Below are 22,023 nucleotides of genomic sequence, written 5' to 3'. Positions count from 1 at the left end.
GAGCGACAGTTGAGAAGAAGGAAGCCCAAGGAGGAGTGCATGAATTAAGCTCTATAGACATGATGCAAGCTAAAATGGATGCATTATCCCTTAAGGTCGAGCATATGTGCGTAAACCCGAATACTGCAACCGTAGTTTCGTCGGATTGTGAGATATGTGGAACCAAAGGACACCAGTCTGCAGAATGCAGTCTATTAAACGAAACCCACTCTGAGCAAGTGAACTACACCCAAGGGAACCCATATTCGAATACCTATAACCCTGGATGGAGGAATCACCCGAACTTCTCCTATAAGAACAATAACCCTATCCAAAGTAATGCACCTCCGAGACAACCTGGTAACCAAGCCCCAAGACCAAATCAACCTATACAACCTGTACCACCAAAGTCGAGCCTTGAGAAAATTATGGAAAATTTTATCACTGCTCAAACCCAACAAAACAAAGAGTTCATGAACCAAAATATTCACGTTAACGAACTGATTACCCAGTTAGGAACCAAGGTTGACCAAATAGTTACTCACACCAAGATGCTTGAAACCCAAATCTCCCAGGTAGCTTTAAACCAAGCCCCTCAAACTACACCTGGAGGACAGTTCCCTGGACAACCTCAACAGAATCCGAGAGGACAAGCCAATGCCATTACCCTTCGAAGTGGGAACGCTTATGATGAGCACCAAACCCAAGATTGAGTGAACCTAAAACTTCTAAGTAATATACCAAACCCACGGACAAAGTAAAGGAACCAGAGGAACCTGAAAAACGGGAAGGTCAAGGAAAATGAGAAGAACCTAAAGACAAAACTTATGTACTACCCCTGCCATATAAACCACCGATACCATATCCGCAAATACTCAAACAAACCCAGATCAATAACCAGTATCAGAAATTTATTAAGGTTATAGAAAAACTTCACGTAAAAATCCCTTTCACAGAAGCCATCACCCAAATACCTTCGTATGCAAAGTTTCTCAAAGACATCCTTACCAACAAACGTAGACTTGACGATCCGAAGCCCTTGGAATGCAATTCCATTTCTGAGAATAAAGTAGCCAAAAAGGATAAAGATCCTGGAAATTTCTCCATTCCTTGTCTTTTGGGTAGTCATGTCATCGAAAAAGCTTTTCTAGACTTATGAGCTAGTGTGAGCTTAATGCCTTTAGCAGATTTTGGGAGGTTAAACTTAGGAGAATTACAGCCTACTAAGATGTCACTTCAGTAAGCCGATAGATCTGTTAAGTATCCGATAGGCATTTTAGAAGATGTCCCTGTTAGGATAGGTCAGTTATTTATCCCTACTGATTTTGTTGTCATGGACATCAAAGAGGATATTGATATACCAATCCTTCTAGGTAGACCATTCTTATCAACTGCAGGAGCCATAATAGATGTCAAGAGAGGAAAATTGACCTTTGAGGTAGGTGACGAGAAAATAGAATTTATACTTTCAAAATTTCTTATGGCACCTGTGATGGGAGACGCATGTTATGCCATAGATATCATTGATGAATGCGTTAGGGAATTAGAACAAGAAGAAATCATTAAGTTACCATCAACTCTCATAATGGAAGATGATGACTTTAGGAAACCCTACATCGATGATAACCTTTACGAATGTTTATCCCTTACCCCAGATCCTATGCCATGCCCTAAGAAACCAACCTTAGAACTTAAGGAACTGCCTAAGAATCTGAGATATGAGTTCCTCAATGAAGAGATGAACCGTCCAGTTATAGTCAGTGATACCTTGAGCCAAGAGGAAACGGACCAACTTTTAGATGTTTTATGAAAATATCCCTCGGCCTTAGGATATAATATCTCTGACCTGAAAGGTATAAGCCCATTCGTATGCATGCATCAGATTTCGCTCGAAGAAGATTCAAAACCCTCCAAAGAACATCAGAGAAGAATAAACCCTATAATGAGTGATGTTGTTAAAAAGGAAGTTCTTAAGTTACTTGAGGCAGGTATAATCTATCAGATCTCGGATAGTAAGTGGGTGAGCCCTGTGCATGTAGTACCTAAAAAGGGAGGCATCACAGTCGTGCAAAACGATAAAGGCGAACATGTAGCAAAACGGATGGAAGGAGGATGGCGGATGTGCATAGACTATAAAAAAGTTAAATAAAGCAACCAGGAAGGATCATTTCCCTTTATCATTTATAGACCAAATGTTGGAGCGTCTAGCCAGACACTCTTACTTCTGCTATCTGGATGGATACTCTGGATTCTTCCAAATACCTATCCACCCCGAAGATCAAGAAAAAACTACCTTTACATGCCCTTATGGAACTTTTGCCTACAGACGAATGCCATTCGACCTCTATAACACCCCAACTACTTTCCAATGCTGCATGATGTCAATCTTTGCAGATTACCTAGATGGTATCATGGAAGTGTTTATGGATGATTTCTCGGTTTGCGTAGTTGATTTCCACAATTGTCTTTCTAACCTTGAGAAAATCCTGGAGAGATGCGTGGAGGTGAACCTCGTGCTAAACTGGGAAAAGTGTCATTTCACGGTGACCAAAGAAAATGTTTTAGGACATATAGTTTCCGAAAAAGGTATAGAGGTAGATAGAGCTAAGATAGAAGTTATAGAGAATCTAAAACCACCCAAAACTATCAGAGAAGTCTGAAGTTTCCTTGGACACGCTGGATTCTACCGGCGTTTTATCAAGGACTTATCCAAAATAACTAAACCTTTAACTGGCCTTTTAATGAAAGATGTTGAATTCATTTTCGATGGAAAATGTAATGAAGCGTTTAATCTTTTAAAGCAAGCATTAATATCAGCACCTATTATGAACCCCCCTGATTGGTCAGAACCTTTTGATATAATGTGTGACGCTAGTGATTATGCCGTTGGAGTCGTTCTAGGACAAAGGAAAGATAAAAAATTACATGCAATTTATCATGCCAGTAGAACCCTAGACGCTGCCCAACTTAACTACGCAACAACTGAAAAGGAATTACTCGTTGTAGTTTTCGCTATAGACAAATTTAGATCTTATCTAGTAGGAGCCAAAATTATAGTTTACACTATTCATGCTGCCATTCGTTACCTATTAAGTAAAAAAGATGTCAAGCCCAGGTTACTCCGATGGATTCTATTACTACAAGAGTTTGATTTGGATATAAGAGATAAAAAAGGAACTGAAAATGTAGTAGCAGATCACCTTTCTAGGCTAGAACACCTAAAACCAGACTTAGTACCCATAAATGATGATTTTGCCTATGATAGACTGATAGCTAGACAAGAAACCATTGAAGATGATAGCCTAGGCCCTCATGAGCACTTCCAAAAATCCTTAGTAGTAAGTAACGTGCCATGGTATGCAGACTTTGTTTATTACCTAGTTGCTGATATCATACCCCCTGATCTTGACTACCACCGCCAACATTCTACGCTCACAGAAGCCACTCAGGGTTCCATTTTGGGTAACCTTCGAGAGTGAGAACTGCTCAGGCTGCTTTACAGGCCAGGATGGATCAGAGAGACCGTCGTCGCAGCCGATCCCGTCGTCCACCTCAGGATGGCGAAGGCACCAGTGGTCAGCAGTAGGATGTCAGGTGACTCTCCCCTTATCTTATTTTGAAACATTGGGGACAATGTTCGATTTAAGTGTGGGAGGAAATTTTATCACTTTCTATTTTTCTTTGTTGTTTTTAGTTAGATTGTTTATATTGCTTTTTAGTTGTTTACTTTATTTCATTTTGCTTTTAGTTTGAGTGTTTTAGATAATGCATGAGTCTGACGAGTCACCAGTATAGTGTATCTTTAGTACATTCTAATCTCCCCATTCCTGTAGCCCTACCAAAAAAAATTGCAAAAGAAAACGGTGTTATTCTGAAAGTTTTTGGGCTTTAAGACAAGTTTGAGTTGGGATGTGGTGACTTGGGAGAACTTCTTGAAACATCAGTACCATTTTAGCACCATAGACTTCATGAGTATAGGAATCACTCCCGAAACCCCATATACCATGGCCTTACGCGTCCTCTATGTAGGGGACCGATGAACATAAGTGAATGATCTAGTGAAATAAATAAAGAAAAGAAAAAGGCAACTCCGGTATAGGTGACCCTCACAAAGTCATTTAAACCAAAAAGGTTGTAAAAATCTGCTACAAAAGAAAAAGAAAAAGAAAAACTCACCCGCTGTTAGTTGGTTCAGAGGTATCTGGCGCTGAACTCGGTCGGGCGGATTACGATCTGATCCCCCACAACTACAGTTGGGTCAAATAAAAGGGTTTACACAAACTTATGCGCCAGGAACCCCATGTTTGGATCATAATCACTAATAGGTCACTCTGCTATGAACCATGTACGGATAACGGGCTTAATGTGATTGCGCCTGAATGAAAAGGACACAAAAAGAGATGAAGAGGCAGGTCTAGGTATTGTGGGATAATATGGGTTGGTTAATATAGGAATTGAGTTTATGTCCATGTTTACGGATAAGTGTCATCATGATACCCTTAGTTCACCCAGTTAGTACCTATCACTGCATCCCGACTTAAACTTAGAAACCTTTTTAGCCCGAAGCACTCGTTGACACCAGTTTTTCTTCTATGAACTTTTTAGTGTTTTGCTTGAGGACAAGCAAGGGTTTAAGTGTGGGAGAATTTGATGACACTGAATTTCACCATATTTTCGACTCCGATTTCGCATGCATTTTAGTGGTTTTATTGTTATTTTGTTATGTTATTACTACGTTTCTCTTTGTTTTCAGGTTTTCAGTCTAATCAGAGCCCCAATCGAGAAAAGGAGTGAAAATGAGCTAAAAAGACTAAAATTCAGCATTATACACTTGTGGCTCCCACTGTGGCTGGCGCCATAGGTCCAACCATGATGTGTCATAACTCATCTTCCCTCAACTGCCACGTTCCCCACTATCTCCACTTGGGCGCCACAATTTACCCTTATGGCGGGCGCCATGGTGTTGTGGCGGGCGCCACAAGAAGAAAACTTTTCCCTCCCAATTTCAAACTGAAGGGCATCCTTGTCATTTCCATTATTTTCCTTGCCTATAAATACAGACTCGTTTTTATTTGTTTAATCATCCAAACTTAGAGCAAACTTAGTTTCACTTAGGCATATATTCAGTATTGTAAAAGTGGTAATCACTTCGCATTGGGGTGTTGCCACAATTGTGTGATCGAGTCTGTAATCGAGTTTGGAGCACTTTGGAAGGAAGTTAATCCTGCCGCCATTTTCATTTCCGCTTCGCATTTTATTCAACCCTCCGATTGGAGCAGGTTTTTATCGTTTTACCTTTATCTACTTTACTTTCCCGCATTGTCTTTACTTTATTTATTTCCCGCACTGTCTTTATTTTATTTATTTCTCGCAATCGCACTACTTTTATTTATTTCTCGCACTCGCACTACTTTCATTTACTTTCCGCACTCGCACTACTTTTATTTATTTCTCGCACTCACACTACTTTCATTTACTTTCCGCACTCGCACTACTTTCATTTACTTTCCGCACTCGCACTACTTTCATTTACTTTCCGCACTCGCACTACTTTTATTTATTTCTCGCACTCGCACTACTTTTATTTATTTTCCGCACTTACACTACTTTTATTTAAATTAAAATGCACTTTTACTTTACCATGTCTAGCTAAACCTATAAAGGTTAGAATGTAAGGACCGTAATTGAACCGATAATCCGTACAATTATTCGTAGAAACACTTAAGGGCTATTTTGACTTTCAACTTATGTTTTCCCGCACTTAATTTCCGTTGGGTAAGATCAAAAGCCGTCCAATGTCTTTTTAAACTTAGTTGTTTTTAACTATTTCAAATACAGCGAAAGCACTTTGTTTAGTTCATTAGGAGTTTTCAACTTAAGAAGAAAAGTGATTTTAAAACTATTTTCGGACGCGTTTATAAGTTTAGAGTCTGGTTCGTGAGAACCTCTTTTGGTTAAGAAATCCAGGTTAAAATACTTTTCAACTTAGTCAAGATACTATATTTCTTAAAAATAGGTTTACTACTCTAACGCAATGTGCGCCTTTTTACAAGTGACAATAAGAGGGTTTGATTAGGGAGTACAACTCGGTTCTGAATACGCGAAAGCGACAGTTCCTGTTAAATTGGTTCTTTTCAAAGTAGGAAACATTGCATATACGTAGCTCTATTAGCAAGTACTTGGATTATTAATTGATTATGTGAATTACATTCGAGCCTGTCTTTATTAATTGAATTTAATTTAATACTTTACTTTTCATTGACACTGTAAAAACCCCTATTTTGATTACCCTGACGCTTTCGTATACTTGCGAAAAGCACGCATCAGGGTGCAAAGTAAGAAATGGTGGTGTACTAGTAGATCTCTATTGGGTTTGAGTAAGCCAAGCCCAGTCACAAGCCAGACTAAGTGGAAGAATAAGTCAACACTTTTGAATTTTCTCAGAACCCGCGCCCGCACGAAAATTTTACCTTGTACCCCTACAATTAACCCCATACCCCTACAAAAATTCAAAAATTCTCATTTTACCCTTAATTGGTTTTAACCAATTTACCATTTCATTTTTACCATTCGGTTGAAAATTGCAAAAATTACACTTTCACACCCCTCGCACCGGAACTCCTGCAAAAAGACTTCCGGTATGTATTTTTACAAACCGGAAGACTTTAGGAAAGACTTCCGGAACACAAAAAAAGCAAACCGGAACACTTAAGGAAAGAGTTCCGGTTCATATAAAAAAAAATTCAAAAAAATTTGCATATCGGAACTCTTCTCCAAAGAGTTCCGGTATGCATTATGTGTGTTCCGGAAGTCTTTCCTAAAGTCTTCCGGTACGTTTTTTTTTTGTTTTTTTTTTATTTTTTTTTATTTTTTTTTTACATAAATGGAAAATCTTCCCAAAATATGTGTAGATACTACTGATGCGTTTATGACGACGGAAAGATTTGGTACACGAGAAGAGGTTATCAGATGGATTAAAAAGGTTGGAATCGACAATAAAGTAACTGTTATTATCAGTCGTTCAGATACTGAAACGGGGAAGAGAGGGAGAAGTAACAAAATAATATTTGGTTGTGATAAAGGTGGGAAACACAAGATTAGTGATAGTGGTACCCAAAGTGCGTCCAAGAAATGTGGATGTCCATTTAAAATCAGGTCGACTCCGGCGAAAGATGGATCTGGTTGGAAGATTGATGTAAAATGTGGGTTACATAATCATGGTTTACCTGATAGATTAGAAGGTCATTCGTTTATTGGTAGGTTGACCACAGATGAGAAGCAACATGTCGCTGATTTGGCAAAGAGACATGTAGCACCTAGAAACATTTTGCTTTCCTTGCAAGACAAGTTTCCTGAGAATGTCACTCGGATTACGCAAGTATACAAGCATAAGAGTGTGATAGAAAAAGAGATAAGAGGTCCAAGGAGTGAGATACAACATTTGTTTAAGCTTATTGAGGATGCAGGATATGTGTATTGGAGTAGAAAACAGGATGACTCGGAAGTGGTGAGAGAGATATTTTGGGCACATCCTGATTCAGTTAAGTTGTTGAATATATTTCCGATTGTGTTAGTTATGGATAGCACCTACAAGACAAACAAATATAGACAACCTTTGTTTGAAATTGTTGGCATGACATCGACTGAGTTGACTTTTGTTGTTGGATTTGCGTATATGGAGTCTGAGCAAACAGAGAATTTTTGCTGGGTACTGGAGAAATTAAAAGAGTTGTTTGTGAAGAAAGACATGTCTCCACAAGTGATTTTGACAGATAGAGATCTTGCTTTGATGAAAGCAATTGAAGTTGTGTTTCCCAACTCGATTAATTTGCTATGTAGATTTCACATTAACAAAAACGTTGGTGCCAAATGCAAACAACATGTGGTGAATGACCTGCAAAAGACGATAGACACATTATGGATGGAAGTTGTCTGGGCTAGTGATGAGGTTGAGTATGGTCAGCGGTTGCATCAACTTGAGCAAGCATGTGTTGATTATAGTGGATTTATTAATTATGTGAAAGACACATGGTTGACTCCACATAGGCATAGATTTGTTGGAGCATGGATTAATCGAGTCCTACATTTGGGTAACACAACGACTAATCGGTACGTCTTATAATTTTGTATGTGTTATTTTTATATTTGATATTATTTTTATGTTTTTTTTATGTGTTATTTTGAATATCTGATATTTTTAATATTTGATATTTTCAATATCTAATGGTATTTTTTATATCTGATATTTTTAGGGTTGAATCTGCTCATTGGAAGTTAAAGCAGATGTTAGGAAATAGTATAGTGACATGGTCAAATGTTGGGAAGCCATGAATAACAACTTGAGGTTACAACTGGGAAACATTAGAGCTTCATTTCAAAAGAGTTTTTACGAAGTTGAGCACGCGCATGTAAGTCCCTTTTATGGTTATTTGCGTGGTTCCGTATCTCGAGCTGCTTTGAGACGTATTGCTGAAGAGTTATTGAGAGTTGATTATGTTGGAACTAACAGGCAAATATGTGGTTGTACTCTTAGAACATCTTATGGGTTACCTTGTGCTTGTGAGTTAGGAAGATACAGAGTAGGTGGTATACCGATACCCATTGATGTTGTTCATGTTCATTGGAGGAAACTAACTATGGAAGTTGAGTTAGAGATAGGTGAAGATGATGGATCAGAGGTGGATATGACGGCTGCAATGGATGAGTTGTGGAGACAATTTAGGTCATTAGATGTTATTGGGAAAAGGGCATTAAGGAGTAGGGTATGTGAACTAGCATACCCAACAATGACAACATTGTGTCCACCACCTGAGAAAATAAAAACCAAAGGAGGAGTGAAGAAGAAAGGGAAAAAACCAACAGATTATGATGTTTATAGGGACCCTTCGTATCATGAGTATGTTGATAAGGCATATTAGGTCATTGTTCAAAGAAGCAACCACAATTCATTGTTCAATTTCCTAATCAGCAGATTATCAAAGAAGAAACCACAATTCATTATTCAATTTCCTAATCATATTAGGTCATACATTGAAGATGTAGTTAATGTTGAATCAGATGGTAATTGTGGATTTAGAGTCATTGCATCATTGCATGGATATGGTGAGGATGGTTGGTCAATGGTTCGCAGAGAGTTGGGGTTGGAATTAATAGACAAGGATAGGTCAACTTTGTATGACAAGTTATTTTCTAATCGGTTGTCAGCTGTGAGAGAATCTTTGATGATAGAATCGTTTGGTTCACAGCCACCTGAAAAATGGATGAGTCTACCAGATATGGGTTACTTGATAGCGAATCGTTATAATGTTGTACTTGTCTGTTTAGGCAATCCGTGCATCACTTTCTTTCCGATGACAAGTTCACATTCACCAAATGTCTCTATTTATTGCATTGGTTTTGTTAACCACAATCATTGGGTTCATGTACGTATTTATATCTCTAAATATTTTAATTATTTCAGTTAATATTTTATGTTATATGACTTAATCTTTTAATTATTTTACTTTATCAGGTTAACATGAAAGAGGGGTTTCCATTGCCACCGGTCACATTAGATTGGAAGAAATTTCGTTCTCATATAGCAACTACTTGGATGCTAGGATTTGCAGGACGTATGCAACATTGGCAATTACTTACACCTGTATTAGCATGATTATGTAATCAAAACATAAATATGTAATCAAAACATGAAATCTATATTATTATGTCTATTATATTCAAAGCTTAATACATATAATCAATGTGAACGAGAAATATGCAAAGCTTCAAATAAATCAGAAAACTGTGGATCTTCCTCTTCAGCATTAACCTGTCTCAGATAGCGACGAATCAATGTAGATACACGAGCCCAATCAGGATCAGATGGCCCGGCGTCATATACAGGAACGGGTACCTCTCTAGGAGCGTCACGATGGGGAGGGACCAACCGTGGATGGGAAACACGATAATACCACTCCAGATAACCGTCTTCTACCTCAGATGGAGTGGTGGCCACGGAAGATGAACTGATCACATCGACAACACTCTGATGGTAACTGATCCAATCAACATCAATATTCGTCGCCATCATACAATCCAGAGGTGGGGATGGAACATACTGCCTATACCCGAACTGACGTAAACATCTATCAGGCAAGTATGGAACAACTGTTTCACCCCACTTCAAACAGCCCCTGTAAAGACATATCTCATCAAATACACGCCATGCTCTATGATCCTCAAATGGTCGCCAGATGACGTCGGTAGGTGTCAGCTCGTCCAAAATAGGTCGTAAATCATCGACCTTCAGGACTCCCTGTCTATACGACCATCTCATCGCTCGGGGAAGACCACAGTTTCCAGCAGGATTCCAATTCTCCCCTCTTTTCCAACAGTTGGAAAATACTCGTGAATCCAACACTGTTACAAAATAAAAACATAATAAATAAAACAAATTAAGTTACAATATTTTATAAAATGAATCCAACACTTAATTAACAAAATTAAATTATATACCTGTAGGAGAGTAGGATATCCACCTAGCTGTTTGCAACTGTACATGGACGCATCTCCAAGATATCGGTAGAGGGTAACTAGTGCAGCTGCTCCCCAACTATATCCTGAATATCCATCCAAGTCCCTAAACAGGAGGAGGTATCGTGCCTCTACAAGTGTAAAGGTCTTATCAGCAAATATGGTGGAACCCACCAACATCAATAGATATGCTCTAGTCGCATATGCCCAGCTGGAAGCAGCCCTATGATGTACGAATATATCATATAACCACTCCAACTTGTAATACGACCCCCTGCAGCTCCGAACATGTGACTGTGCCTGACCCTGTGACACTCCTAGGTAGTCAACAGCAAGTTCAACAGCTAACTCTTCAGTCACATCCTGAGGACTCCAAAAGATACCCCTAATGGGCAAGTGAAGTAGACATGCGACATCATCTAAAGTAATGCTCATTTCACCAAACGGCATGTGAAATGAAGATGTCTCTAGATGCCATCTTTCCACAAATGCAGAGACAAGATTTGTGTCTATCTTGTTCAGACTGGTTCTCTGCAGTGAAGCTAAACCGGATCTAGATACCCAACTCTCCATCTGTGGTGGAAGAGCCAATGGAACCCTAGAAGTCAACTTCAGTCCATGTCCAGCAACCTTCAACTCTTTCTTTGGTCCTCTTTCCTAAAAACAATTAAAACACATATTAGAAAACAAATTATAAAATATTCAACTATTATTCATTTTCAAATATAGCCCGTTTACTTACCTCACCGAACCATATATGTCGAGCAACATGATGCTCGTACTTCACCAAAAGAGACGTATCGTATGGCCCTCCTGGATATCCAGTCGGCTCAGCTGCAGCTGCAGATGAAGATGCACCCCGGTCTAACGTGCGGACTGGAATTCGGCCATCTGCACCTCTTCTTCGAACCACTGCAAAAATAATGTTAAAAAAAATAATTAAAATTAAAAAAAAAAATAAAAAAAAAATACGTACCGGAACACTTCCAAGAAGAGTTCCGGTTAGCAAAAAAAACAAAAAGCCTTCCGGAACACTTTCTTAAAGAGTTCCGGTATACATCAACCAAACCGGAAGTCTTGAAGAAAGTGTTCCGGTATACAAGTATACAAACCGGAAGACTTTCTAAAAGACTTCCGGTTCAGTGTCCATTATAGACAACAAACCGGAACTCTTTAGAGAAGTGTTCCGGTATACAAATATCCAAACCGGAAGACTTACTCTTAAGTGTTCCGGTATACAGTGCAAAAACGTCAAATATTTGTCTTCTCCGGAAGTCTTCAACGAAAATGGTAAAAAAAAATTGAAAGGGAAAATATACCCTATTTATATGAGGGTATTTTGGTCAAAAAAATTTAATATAGGGGTATGGATACAATTGTAGGGGTATAGGGTAAAATTTTCCGCCCGCACTTGGTCGTCTCCAACCCACCTGAATCAGAGTCCCACCGTGGGCTACCGCGCCGGCCGGCACCCTTGGCGGAGGTGGCCACCAAAATAAAAAAAGGAGCTATAAAATAATCCTTTATTCAAGCTCTACTCAAGTCCATGGTTAACTTCGCACAAAAGTATATCTAAATCCCTGACCGAAGCCAAACAAACCAAGAAACCTAGCCATTCAAACCTAAACTAAACCTCAGACATACTAGTTCTAAGCCCCTGGGATTGGGGATTTGGATCTTCTCCTCAACCTCTACAACCTAAGCACAAGAATTTAAAGAAATCAATGAGGCAAAGAACTCACCATGGTCGGAGATTTCAACTAAGGAGACGACGGAATCAGGTAATGACTTCTAATTATTTCTTTTTGGTTTATTGTCACTTTTTCTCCTTCCCTTCGATTCTTCTTCTTCTTCTTCGGGTTTCCAAACTGAATGAACTGAATGCTTTGATGTCAAGTGAGAGGATCTTAGCACAAGCAATGTTGAAGCTCTAATGATGAGCTTCAATAGCTTTTTGAATTGTATGTGTGGTGAGGGTTAGAGAGAGAGATTCGAAGGTGATTTTAGAAGATTGAAGGTAATAATTACCAAGGTCTGAAAATGATGAAGGATATGGTGATTTATAGTGGTTAGGTTTGGATTAGAATAGGTTTGGAGTTAGTTATTATTAGATTAGGAATTAGCTTAGGGGTTAGTTGGAATGAACTCAGTGAGTTTGCAGTTAACTCATTTAGTTGGGGAGTTAGTTAATGATTTAAAATTGGTTAATCAACCGGGTTTGTTAGTTAATTAGTTAGGATGAGTGAACCTGAACTTGTTTTTCTTTGACTGGTTAATGCAGGTTGGGACCTAAGTGGAATCGACCTTAACATGAGTGATGACCTACTGATCAGGTTCACCCTTTAATGCCAACTTGGTTAATTGATTGGCTTAGGAAATGTTATGTTGTGTTGTTGTTCTAGTCAAGTGTGCAAGTTGGTCATCTGATATGTTTGTACTACTACAAAGTGATGGCATTACTTTGCAGGAGGTAGTCATGACTTGATGTAGAGTCAACATGGTTTTTGCATTGCAGGTTTGTATTGCAGGTCCTGCTCATGACTTATTTTGTACAAGGTTTGCATTACAGCAAGTATGGATCATGGCTTTGCAATGTTGAATTACCTTATTTGCTGGTGTGTGCAAGTGTGGCCTATGAACAAGGATGATTGGCTCATTACATGTTTGGCATTGCAGGTCCAGGACTGGTGTGTACAACTTGTTGCAGGTTTAGGCTAGGTTAAAATTGGTTTGACCCTGAACCACGATGTATGGTCTAGTTCTACATTATGCTCCTGACCTTCTCCTGTTTAATGCTAATTTTGTCCATGATACTAGGGTTGATGCACCTTGTGATACAAACTACTGCAAATATCTAGTGATGATGGATTGTATTGTATCCCCTGACTAAGCTGTCATAAACCTCTTGAGTTGGCCATGGAGATTGAATGATGTTAGACAACTTTATGTTGCTCTGAACTGAATCTGCATCAATGTCCCTGAGCAGTTTGGAATGTTGCAGGTAACCTACTGACATGCCTTGCCAGGTTTATGTAACATGTTGAATATGGATATGGGATGCAATTGGTGCTTCTTGCTCTAAACCAAATGTGCCTTACTTTGTTGCTGTAATGGATTGGTGCTTTAAAAGATTGGAGGTCTGTTCATGAGCTTTATCATCATTGCTTTGTATTAGCTGCCATACATGTTATGATGATAACCCTTTGTGGTTTGTGAATGCTATTGTATTATGGAATATGTAATGTGTATTTTGGTTTGATGTTGAATGCAGGTTAGATGCTGAAATGTGGCCCTATTAACATGATGATCAGTTAGCAGACCTACTTGGTTTTTGTTGTAACATGATTAACATGGTCTTCTAGATGATGCATCACATGATGGTCTTTCAGCTTGGCAATGTTGGTTGCAAGTTTGCATTAGGTCCTGTTTGCTTATGCTCATAGCAGATTATGGCTTGGACAGTGAAAATAAGCTTGTGACTTTAGTTTCATGGTATGTCCACAACACTTCATGGCTTGGTGCATTGATGATGTTTCTTGCTGGTTCTGACTTTGGTTTTGCAGGGAGTTTGGTTATGGCTACCGCAGGATCATGATGGCAGGATGTTAGTGCAAGGTTTGTCATGGTGGGTTCAAAACCAAAATCCATGTGCATTGTTTTGTCAAATTAATCTTGTATGTGCAATGTTTGATCATGTGATTAGGGTACTTGGTTATTGGTGAATGCAGGACGAGTTTAGCAAGGTAAAACTGTGGTTGGCAATGCAAAATGTCCAAGTCATTACATGGTGGACATGATTTTGAATATGGACAAGGTTACTTGTAAATGAAGAAACAATGCAAAAGCCTATCAAACATGACTTTTGGAAGATGAATCAAGGCAAAGTGGTTTAGATTAGGTCTTAGGTGGTCAAAAAAGGATGAGTTGACTTTGGTCAAAGTTGACCAAAAAGTCAATTGTTGACCAAAGTCAACACATGGTCAAAGTTGTTAAAATTTGCATTTTTTCATGTAATGATCAATGTAGTAGATTATAATAGACTGTGAATGACTTGTAATGGATTGAAATTGGTTTTCCAATTGATTTTTTTGTACATGTAAATGCATGAATTTGAATTAAAATGAACATGGACATGACTTGTAAATGGAATAGTTTATGAACAAGATTATAACTTGAGGAATAAGACTAAGGCTTGCATGAAACACTAACCATGATTGTAATACAAAAGGTCTTAATGGTTTGGAAATGACAATGCCATGAATGTGCCAAAAATCCATGGACAAAACAATAAAACATTGAGATGAAGATGGATTGGATTCAAGACCAATAACCAGATGAAAACAAACCAAGAGTGGACCATGTACTTTATATGATCAGAAAAAATGACATGGGTGGATCCAAGCAAGGAAGCTACATAACCATAAGCTTAAGCCAAGATAAAAGGATATGGGGGACAAGGATCAAAGTCGTACTAACCAATCAATGGGTGAGAAATGGATGAAACTAGGATTTTAGCTATCACCAGATGGAAAGTCAAGCCACAAAGTCCATCAGAACCATCCCTTCCTTGATTAGGGTTTCCATGAGGCCTACCCCTCAAGGAAGTCCTTCGAACTAAACCATATGCTTCAACAATAAGTCTTCCAATGTATGAGCCTTCATTTGGGTTTTGACGACCAAGACAAGGCCTATTGAAGCTTCAAAGGATCTCACTATCATTCCATCAAGAGCTAGGGTTTTTAAGACCCTTGAGGATTGCTTAGGTAGCCCCTTGTTGAATCCATACCTCCGCCATCAAGAAATCAGGGTTTTACATCCCTTATGCTTTGATGAAAGTCCAAATTACACATGCAAATCCTAGCTCCACAAGCCAAGAATTTTGAATCTATGGTGATCCCCTAATGGAATGAATGATGCATATGCATGAGTTATTAATGTATGTAACCGGTCCCCAAGTCAAGTGGTTGGATGGAAATATGAAAAAAATGGAGGGCAAATTTTGGGGTACAACAGTTGCCCCTATTTAATCTTCTTGAACCTGAACACAGGAATTGCAGAAGCTTTTCGGGTATTCGAGGTGGAAGAGGATTAAATATCGACGTATCCAAAAATTTGCTTGAACGGGTGGTCATACTTTTGATGTAGGTTTTTGATATTTGTGGGGAGGTCATGGCAGAGAGCATGATATGCATGTTGCATGATGTATGCTTTATTTTCATGATGCGTGGATGTTAGACAGATTTTCTTTATGGGGTATGGTTCTTTGTTATGGTGGAAAATCCGACTCATCATTGATTATCAAAAGGTTAATGTTGTAGGATCCAGGTGGTAACACTGCTGTCAAGGATTCACCTATCTGATAGAGAATAGCGGGGTAAAACTATTCAAAGCATTCATCCTCATTCATAGAATGTAACACAATTCGTATCAAACAATTGTCAAGTCTTATCAATACAACAAACAACATGGCATCATTAAGATCAACAATCATAATCTTCTCAATAATTAGAAGACTCTAACAACACTTGTCAACCATGACGAAAGTTACACGCTACGAGCCTTAAGTAATGAGGAATGATGAGATGGAGTTTCTCCTACCCTTGTCTAGATTGACTTTGTGTGTGGGGCGTATGCCCTATCTATTCAAATCACTCGCCCTTGTTCATAAACATTAGTGAAATTTGAATCATGCAATTGACAAGTCTTCGTCAAACAAGTATCAAGCTTTCAACACTTCAATAATGGAGCACTGTAGCTATTAGCAACTTATGGTTGTACACCCTCTTTCAATCAATTCATAGCCTTGTAAGATGATAAACCTTGGCTATTCGATTTAGTTTTTTGCCTTGAGAGTCATGGATTCTGGAATTTGTTTCTCTTTGCCTTGAAAGGTGATAAACCTTGGCTATTCAATTCAGTTATTTTCCCTAAGAGTCGTAGACTCTGGCATCTGTCTCTTTTTTCCTTGTAAGGTGATGAACCTTGGCACGTGTTCCTAACCTTGTAAGGTGATAAACCTTGGCAATTGTTCCTTGCCTTGAGAGGTCTTAAACCTTGACTATCCAATTCTTCGCCTTGAAAGGTGTTAAACCTTGGCAATCCAATTCAGTTCTTTGCCCTGAGAGTCATGGACTCTGGCATATGTTTCTCTTTGCCTTGTAAGGTGATAAACCTTGGCATTATAATTTAGTCCCTTGCCTTCAGTTTTAAACTCTGGTAAGGATACCTTGCCTAGAAGGTTGTGAACCTTGGCACTCCTTTGTTAGCCTTGAAGGGTAGTGTACCCTGGCAAATCAATCTCGTTCCCTTTTGTTTCAGCCATAATAGGTTAAACTACGATTGCTCTGATTTTCTCATTACACGATGAGAATATGTAGGCACGAGGGTTCAAATTCCTCCGCGAGCATGCTTCTTTTTTATTCCTTCCGCCTTAGGGCATCATTCATATCTTTCATGATCCATTATTTACCTTCGATCATTGAGTCGTTCACCCTAGTGACTATTGTTTCTTTGAAACCGAAATAAATTTTCCTTTGGAATTCCATATATACCCTTCTAGGACCATATAGTGGCAAATCCGCATTTTTACCTAGAGTTGTTTGGCTCGTACTAGACATTTAATTCCTTCTTTTTGGCTAAGACGTCGTTTCTCAATATGGTACAAATTCTATTTCTCCTATGGATTCCGATGTACACCTTGACTTTTGGTTTCAAAGTACACCTCTCCAGTCACTTGTTACCCGAATATTCAATTCTGTGACTTTGGTCACTTCATTCCGTTCATCTCCATGATGCATTCATATTCTACCTTCATTCACTTCATGTGATATATCCTATTCTTTGAGCCAAATACAATATTCCTTTGAGCTTCATCTTGTGTCACCTTGTGAACCAAGAATTTTTTGTGCTATGAAACCAAACACTTAATTCCTACTTTTTCGGTTATTCCAATACAGCGATACCATGCCGTATGCCCATCACTTGTTGGTTCATACCAGTTTTACTCTTGGGTTCATATTTCACCCTTGTTGGAGTTCAAATCATTATCCTTTGGTTTAGACCATATTGTTATCACAACCTCTTTTCACCTCTTATCACTGGTTCTTTGAACTACTGAGCTTTGAATTCCTCATTGCATTATGACGATATGTAGGCATGAGGGCCCCAATCCTTACCGAGCACTTTATCTACTTTCTTTCTTTTCCCATTCTTTTATGGGTAATCTTTAGATATAACACTCGTTTGAGCAAGAACAATCACAACGGTTCCCATGGAGTACCATGGATGTTAGGGGTGCTAATACATTCCCCTTGCATAACCGACTTCCTTATCCAGCATATCTCTTTTCCCTGGGTTTAATGATGTTTTCCCTTTTCTTAGGGAATAAATAAAGTTTGATGGCGACTCTGTTGTATCTTCGAGCGTGTTATACGTTCGAATATATTTCTGCTAGCTTCACCAAGCAAGGGATGGTGTTGCATCAAAGAAAGTCTGTCAAAGAAATACTCAAGAGATTCAGGATGGATGAGTCAAATCCTGCATCCTCGCATGTCGAAACAAACCTGAAACTAGAAAAACATGGAAAAGAAGACAGAGTTGACGCAACTTTGTTTGAACAAATAGTCGGATCTCTGAGGTATGTATGCAACAGTCGACCTGATATACGTTTCTTAGTCGGATTAATGAGCAGATACACAAGTGAACCAAGAGTGTCACACATGAAGGTTGCATGAGGAATCCTGAGATACCTCAAAGGATCAATAAATTGTGAAATTCTGTTTCCACGAGATTCTAAAAACAAAGGAGTTGTTGTTAATTGCTATTCAGATGCTGACTGGTGTGGATAAAAGGAAGATCGGAGAAACACGACTATATATTTCTTTCAAATATTTGGTGCATCAATCTCATGATGTTCGAAAAAGTTTATATAAGTTTGTTCTCAGGAAATTGTGACCCATACACATCCTTAGTTGTGTGTATTTTGAGAATAGTTTATTTTCTAAAGTTTATATAAAAATTAACATACTCAATATTGATACTATAAAAGAAAACATTGCCTCTAAGATTAAAAGAAAATAGTCTTTTTAAATTTTAAAATATAAAGCCTAAAGTTATAAAGGTATTTAATCTGTTCTTAGAATAAATACCTTTCATTAAAACTGTTCTTGATTAGGAGTTAGATGTGGTTCAATATTAAATACTTAAACTCATGGATTATCTAAATGAAAGAATAATCACAACATTATTATTTATACTTGTATCTATGAAGGAGATGATCCATCACAATAAGGTTGCAAATCACAACATTACATTTCCCCTTGTTAGAAGCTTGGAATTACTTGGTGAAAGGATTCGTTACTTCCTTAGGTGTACCTAAAAACCAATTAATCATAGACTTGCTTAATCTTTTTTTTCAATGTTTTCTTTAGTTGCGCATGCAAATCTTGAAGATACATGGCCTATTTAAGTATCCTTATGCAACAAATCATTGTAAATAGGCAAATGAAGTAAATCAAAAGGAGTAAGAGGGTTAAAATCACAAGCCATATCAAAAGCATAGAAGAAAATAGAGCTGTAAGGTACCTTATTATATGCAAACTCATTGTAGGGAAAATATTCTTCCCAAACATTCACATTTTCTTTAAAATATGTTCCAACTAAGGTGCCAAAATTTTGCTCTCAACCAATTCTTGTTTTTCTCATCCAGTTGAAGGCGACTTGTAGTGGAAAAGAGAATATACTTGCCTAACTTAGCCCTCAAAATTTTCCAAAAATGAGTCAAAGCTTAAAATATTTATACATAGCAATATATTTTTAAATTCCATGAAATCTAACAACCTCTTTCAAAAATAAATTTGCATTATGACAAGCGTCACCTAGGATATGTCTCTTTTACAAACAATACACCTAGAAAAAAATTAAATGTATGTCATGCTTCAGTTTTGGAAATAAAAGTGAGGATCCAACATGTCATATGTCTTATATTTTCCTCAAAATGCCCATCTAACGGTGATTCTACGTGCTCTACGAATAATTATAATTCTGATGATGATAAAAAAATAAAGAAAAAATATCATAGCAACATCAAAAAGAAAATTAACTTAGGTGTATTAAAAAACAAAGCGATAAGGTTTTGATGTCTGACATAAAGGAAATTCTTATTTAAGAAGCGACTTCAAATACAATATGGATGAATAGTATTTTTAATTTTTTGTGTGCAAAAAAGATTGATTTTTAGAGTGAGTAGAAGCATAGATTAAATAAAAGAAATAAATAGCAGAAAGTAAAGATATAGAATTAGAGAGGTTATACTTAAAATTATATTGGTTAGACCTTAAACCATGGAGCCTACTTAAGTCCTCAAGAGTTTTCTCTTGAGATTTTTACTATCAACGACTTGAGTTTTTACACATGTTCAACTCAACAACTTTTCTTACACCGAACTTTTTACAGATTTAACCCTCAAAGTAAATTAAAAATTTATAAGAGAAATAAACTCTCGAATATACAAAGTCATTACAATAATAAAATTACACAACTCTCAGAGTATGTTTTTCACTCTCTCAGTATTAATGCAATGTATAGTGAATAAAGTTGATTTTAGAAGGTGAATGAGTGAGATATAAGAGTGGTATATTCAAAAAAATCTGTGTTTTAGAAGGGAGCATAATACTCCTTTATATATGAGAAGAAATTTGGTTCAAAAATGAAAGACTTTTTGGGTTGGATCCATTCTCTAATTGATTATATTGTCTTTCTAATCGGCACAATCGTCATGATTAACTAGACCTAGTAAAAAAGGAAAAAAATTCTTGAATAGTTCCCTAATCAATTAGGTAACTTCCTTAATCAATTATAGGGGAATTTTCTCCCCATAACCGATTAGATATGCTCCCTAATCTATTATAGATCAATTCTCTCTATATAATCAATTAAGCAACACAAACATTGACCATAATAAATTTTAAGAAGGTTTTGAGAATACATGAAGTTTTGCAAATCATTTTAAGTGAGTGTGTGGATTGCCTTAGTACTTTAAGAGATACATTTGTTTATTACACACTAATGATCCAAACTATATAAAATACAAACAAAAAAACACATGATCACAAACGTGCTTGCATAAACTTCAGATTCTTTGATGTTTTTCTTAGAAGTTGATTCTCTTGCACCAAACATAAAAACCTTCTTACTTTTTTATTTACTTCAATATTTTTCTTCCTTGTTGATGTTCATGATAATTATGCTAGGATTCCTTTAGTCATCATCAAAACCTATTATACTTGTGAAGAACATAGATGCACATTCTCTTCCTTTTTTGATAATGATAAATCATCTCTCAGGGATGTGACTTAGAAGAGAGATTAAGAAGAAAAGGGATTGAAGTATATTCCAAATGAGAATATACTTCTCCCCCTTTGTCATTATCAAAAGCAAGGAAATAGATAATCAAGGATGAAGGAAGAAGGAGCACAAAGAGAAAAAAAAGGATGAAAACATCACATTTAAAATGAAAGGGATGAGTTACCTGATAAAAATACAAAAATAAGCTCATAGAGGCTCATTTAAGTAGGACATAAGACCTTACTTCTTCTCACGGATGACAATATCCAGCTTTGAGACCAATTCATTGAGGAAAAGTATTTGTTAACCTTCTTCATTTTTATTGATGTAGAGCTTTTAATTTTTTTTAGCATTTCACATTCCTTTAGTTAATCTATTTAAGGATGTCTTTTTTTTCTTTTGATACATTTCCTATGTTATTTGTTAAGATGACGACCTTTCAAGGTTGTTCATTCTTTAGGTTTATTTTTCCTCATCTTTATCTTTTAAGAAGATTTTTTTTCTAAGATTATTTGCACAAAAAAAGCTTTTACCTTAACAACGGATATGTGGTTAGTTCATCAAAGGTAACATGTATGAATTATTCTACAATTGTGGTATTTTTATAATTTTGAAAAAGTTTTTATATAGGAAGTTTATTTTCGGGTTTTAGAGACATTTCGTATATAAGAATTAGATGATAGTTCATTACATTATCACACAACTTATTTAATACTTTTTTTCATGAATGTTCAAGAACACTTTTCAACTCTTGATTTAAAATCAATTGAGTTTTCATGTAAAATGGTGATGATTAAGGTATTAAATAAATGAAGAAAGAATAAAAATACAATAGAATTAAATAAATGACAAGTATAAGAGTCTACCTAAAATAGAATTCAATAAAGAAAGAAAGAAATGACTTGAAGAAAAATGAAGAGAGTTTTTGCTTACTTTTTGTGAATGATTGGTGGTCTGATTTGTGAATGAGAACGGTTTTATTTATAGACTCTAAAAAGGGTGGTTTAGGAATTATACAAAAAGTGTGAGTGACTTCTAGAAATTTATATAATTAAATAGTGAATAATGATGTAATATATGAATGGAATAAAGATGTTGTAAATAAGAGATATTTTTTGTCTTCTAGAAACACTGATTTTTGTTTATGATACATGAAAATGATTAATAAAATTTAAGTGGATATTTTGA

General features: G+C 37.0%; 1 protein-coding gene and 1 long non-coding RNA gene across 7 annotated transcripts; one reads left to right on the top strand and one right to left on the bottom strand.

Annotated features, from left to right (window-relative positions):
• Positions 1–9,655: 9,655 nt before the first annotated feature.
• Positions 9,656–12,478, bottom strand: LOC127118190 (protein MAIN-LIKE 1). The gene is made up of 4 exons (XM_051048348.1): positions 12,234–12,478; positions 11,234–11,403; positions 10,474–11,148; positions 9,656–10,377 (listed from the first exon to the last, which is right to left on the bottom strand). Exons 3-4 carry the CDS (start codon positions 11,062–11,064, stop codon positions 10,291–10,293), a joined length of 678 nt encoding a protein of 225 aa, XP_050904305.1. The 5' UTR covers positions 11,065–11,148; positions 11,234–11,403; positions 12,234–12,478; the 3' UTR covers positions 9,656–10,290.
• On the top strand, positions 11,876–14,593 carry LOC127118191 (uncharacterized). Of its 6 annotated transcripts, none has more exons than XR_007802117.1 (6): positions 11,876–12,272; positions 12,773–13,239; positions 13,309–13,628; positions 13,763–13,983; positions 14,055–14,116; positions 14,220–14,591. It is a non-coding gene; the product is annotated as an uncharacterized LOC127118191 (long non-coding RNA). The 6 variants fall into 6 exon arrangements; XR_007802116.1 differs by having other exon boundaries at positions 12,773–12,824; positions 12,959–13,628; positions 14,220–14,588; XR_007802115.1 differs by having other exon boundaries at positions 12,773–12,824; positions 13,007–13,628; positions 14,220–14,587.
• Positions 14,594–22,023: the final 7,430 nt, after the last annotated feature.

This window comes from Lathyrus oleraceus, chromosome 2, assembly GCF_024323335.1.
Source record: "Lathyrus oleraceus cultivar Zhongwan6 chromosome 2, CAAS_Psat_ZW6_1.0, whole genome shotgun sequence".
NCBI classification, from domain to species: domain Eukaryota; kingdom Viridiplantae; phylum Streptophyta; class Magnoliopsida; order Fabales; family Fabaceae; genus Lathyrus; species Lathyrus oleraceus.
Note: the sequence above shows the minus strand (reverse complement) of the source record. Positions and strands in the feature narration are given on the sequence as shown.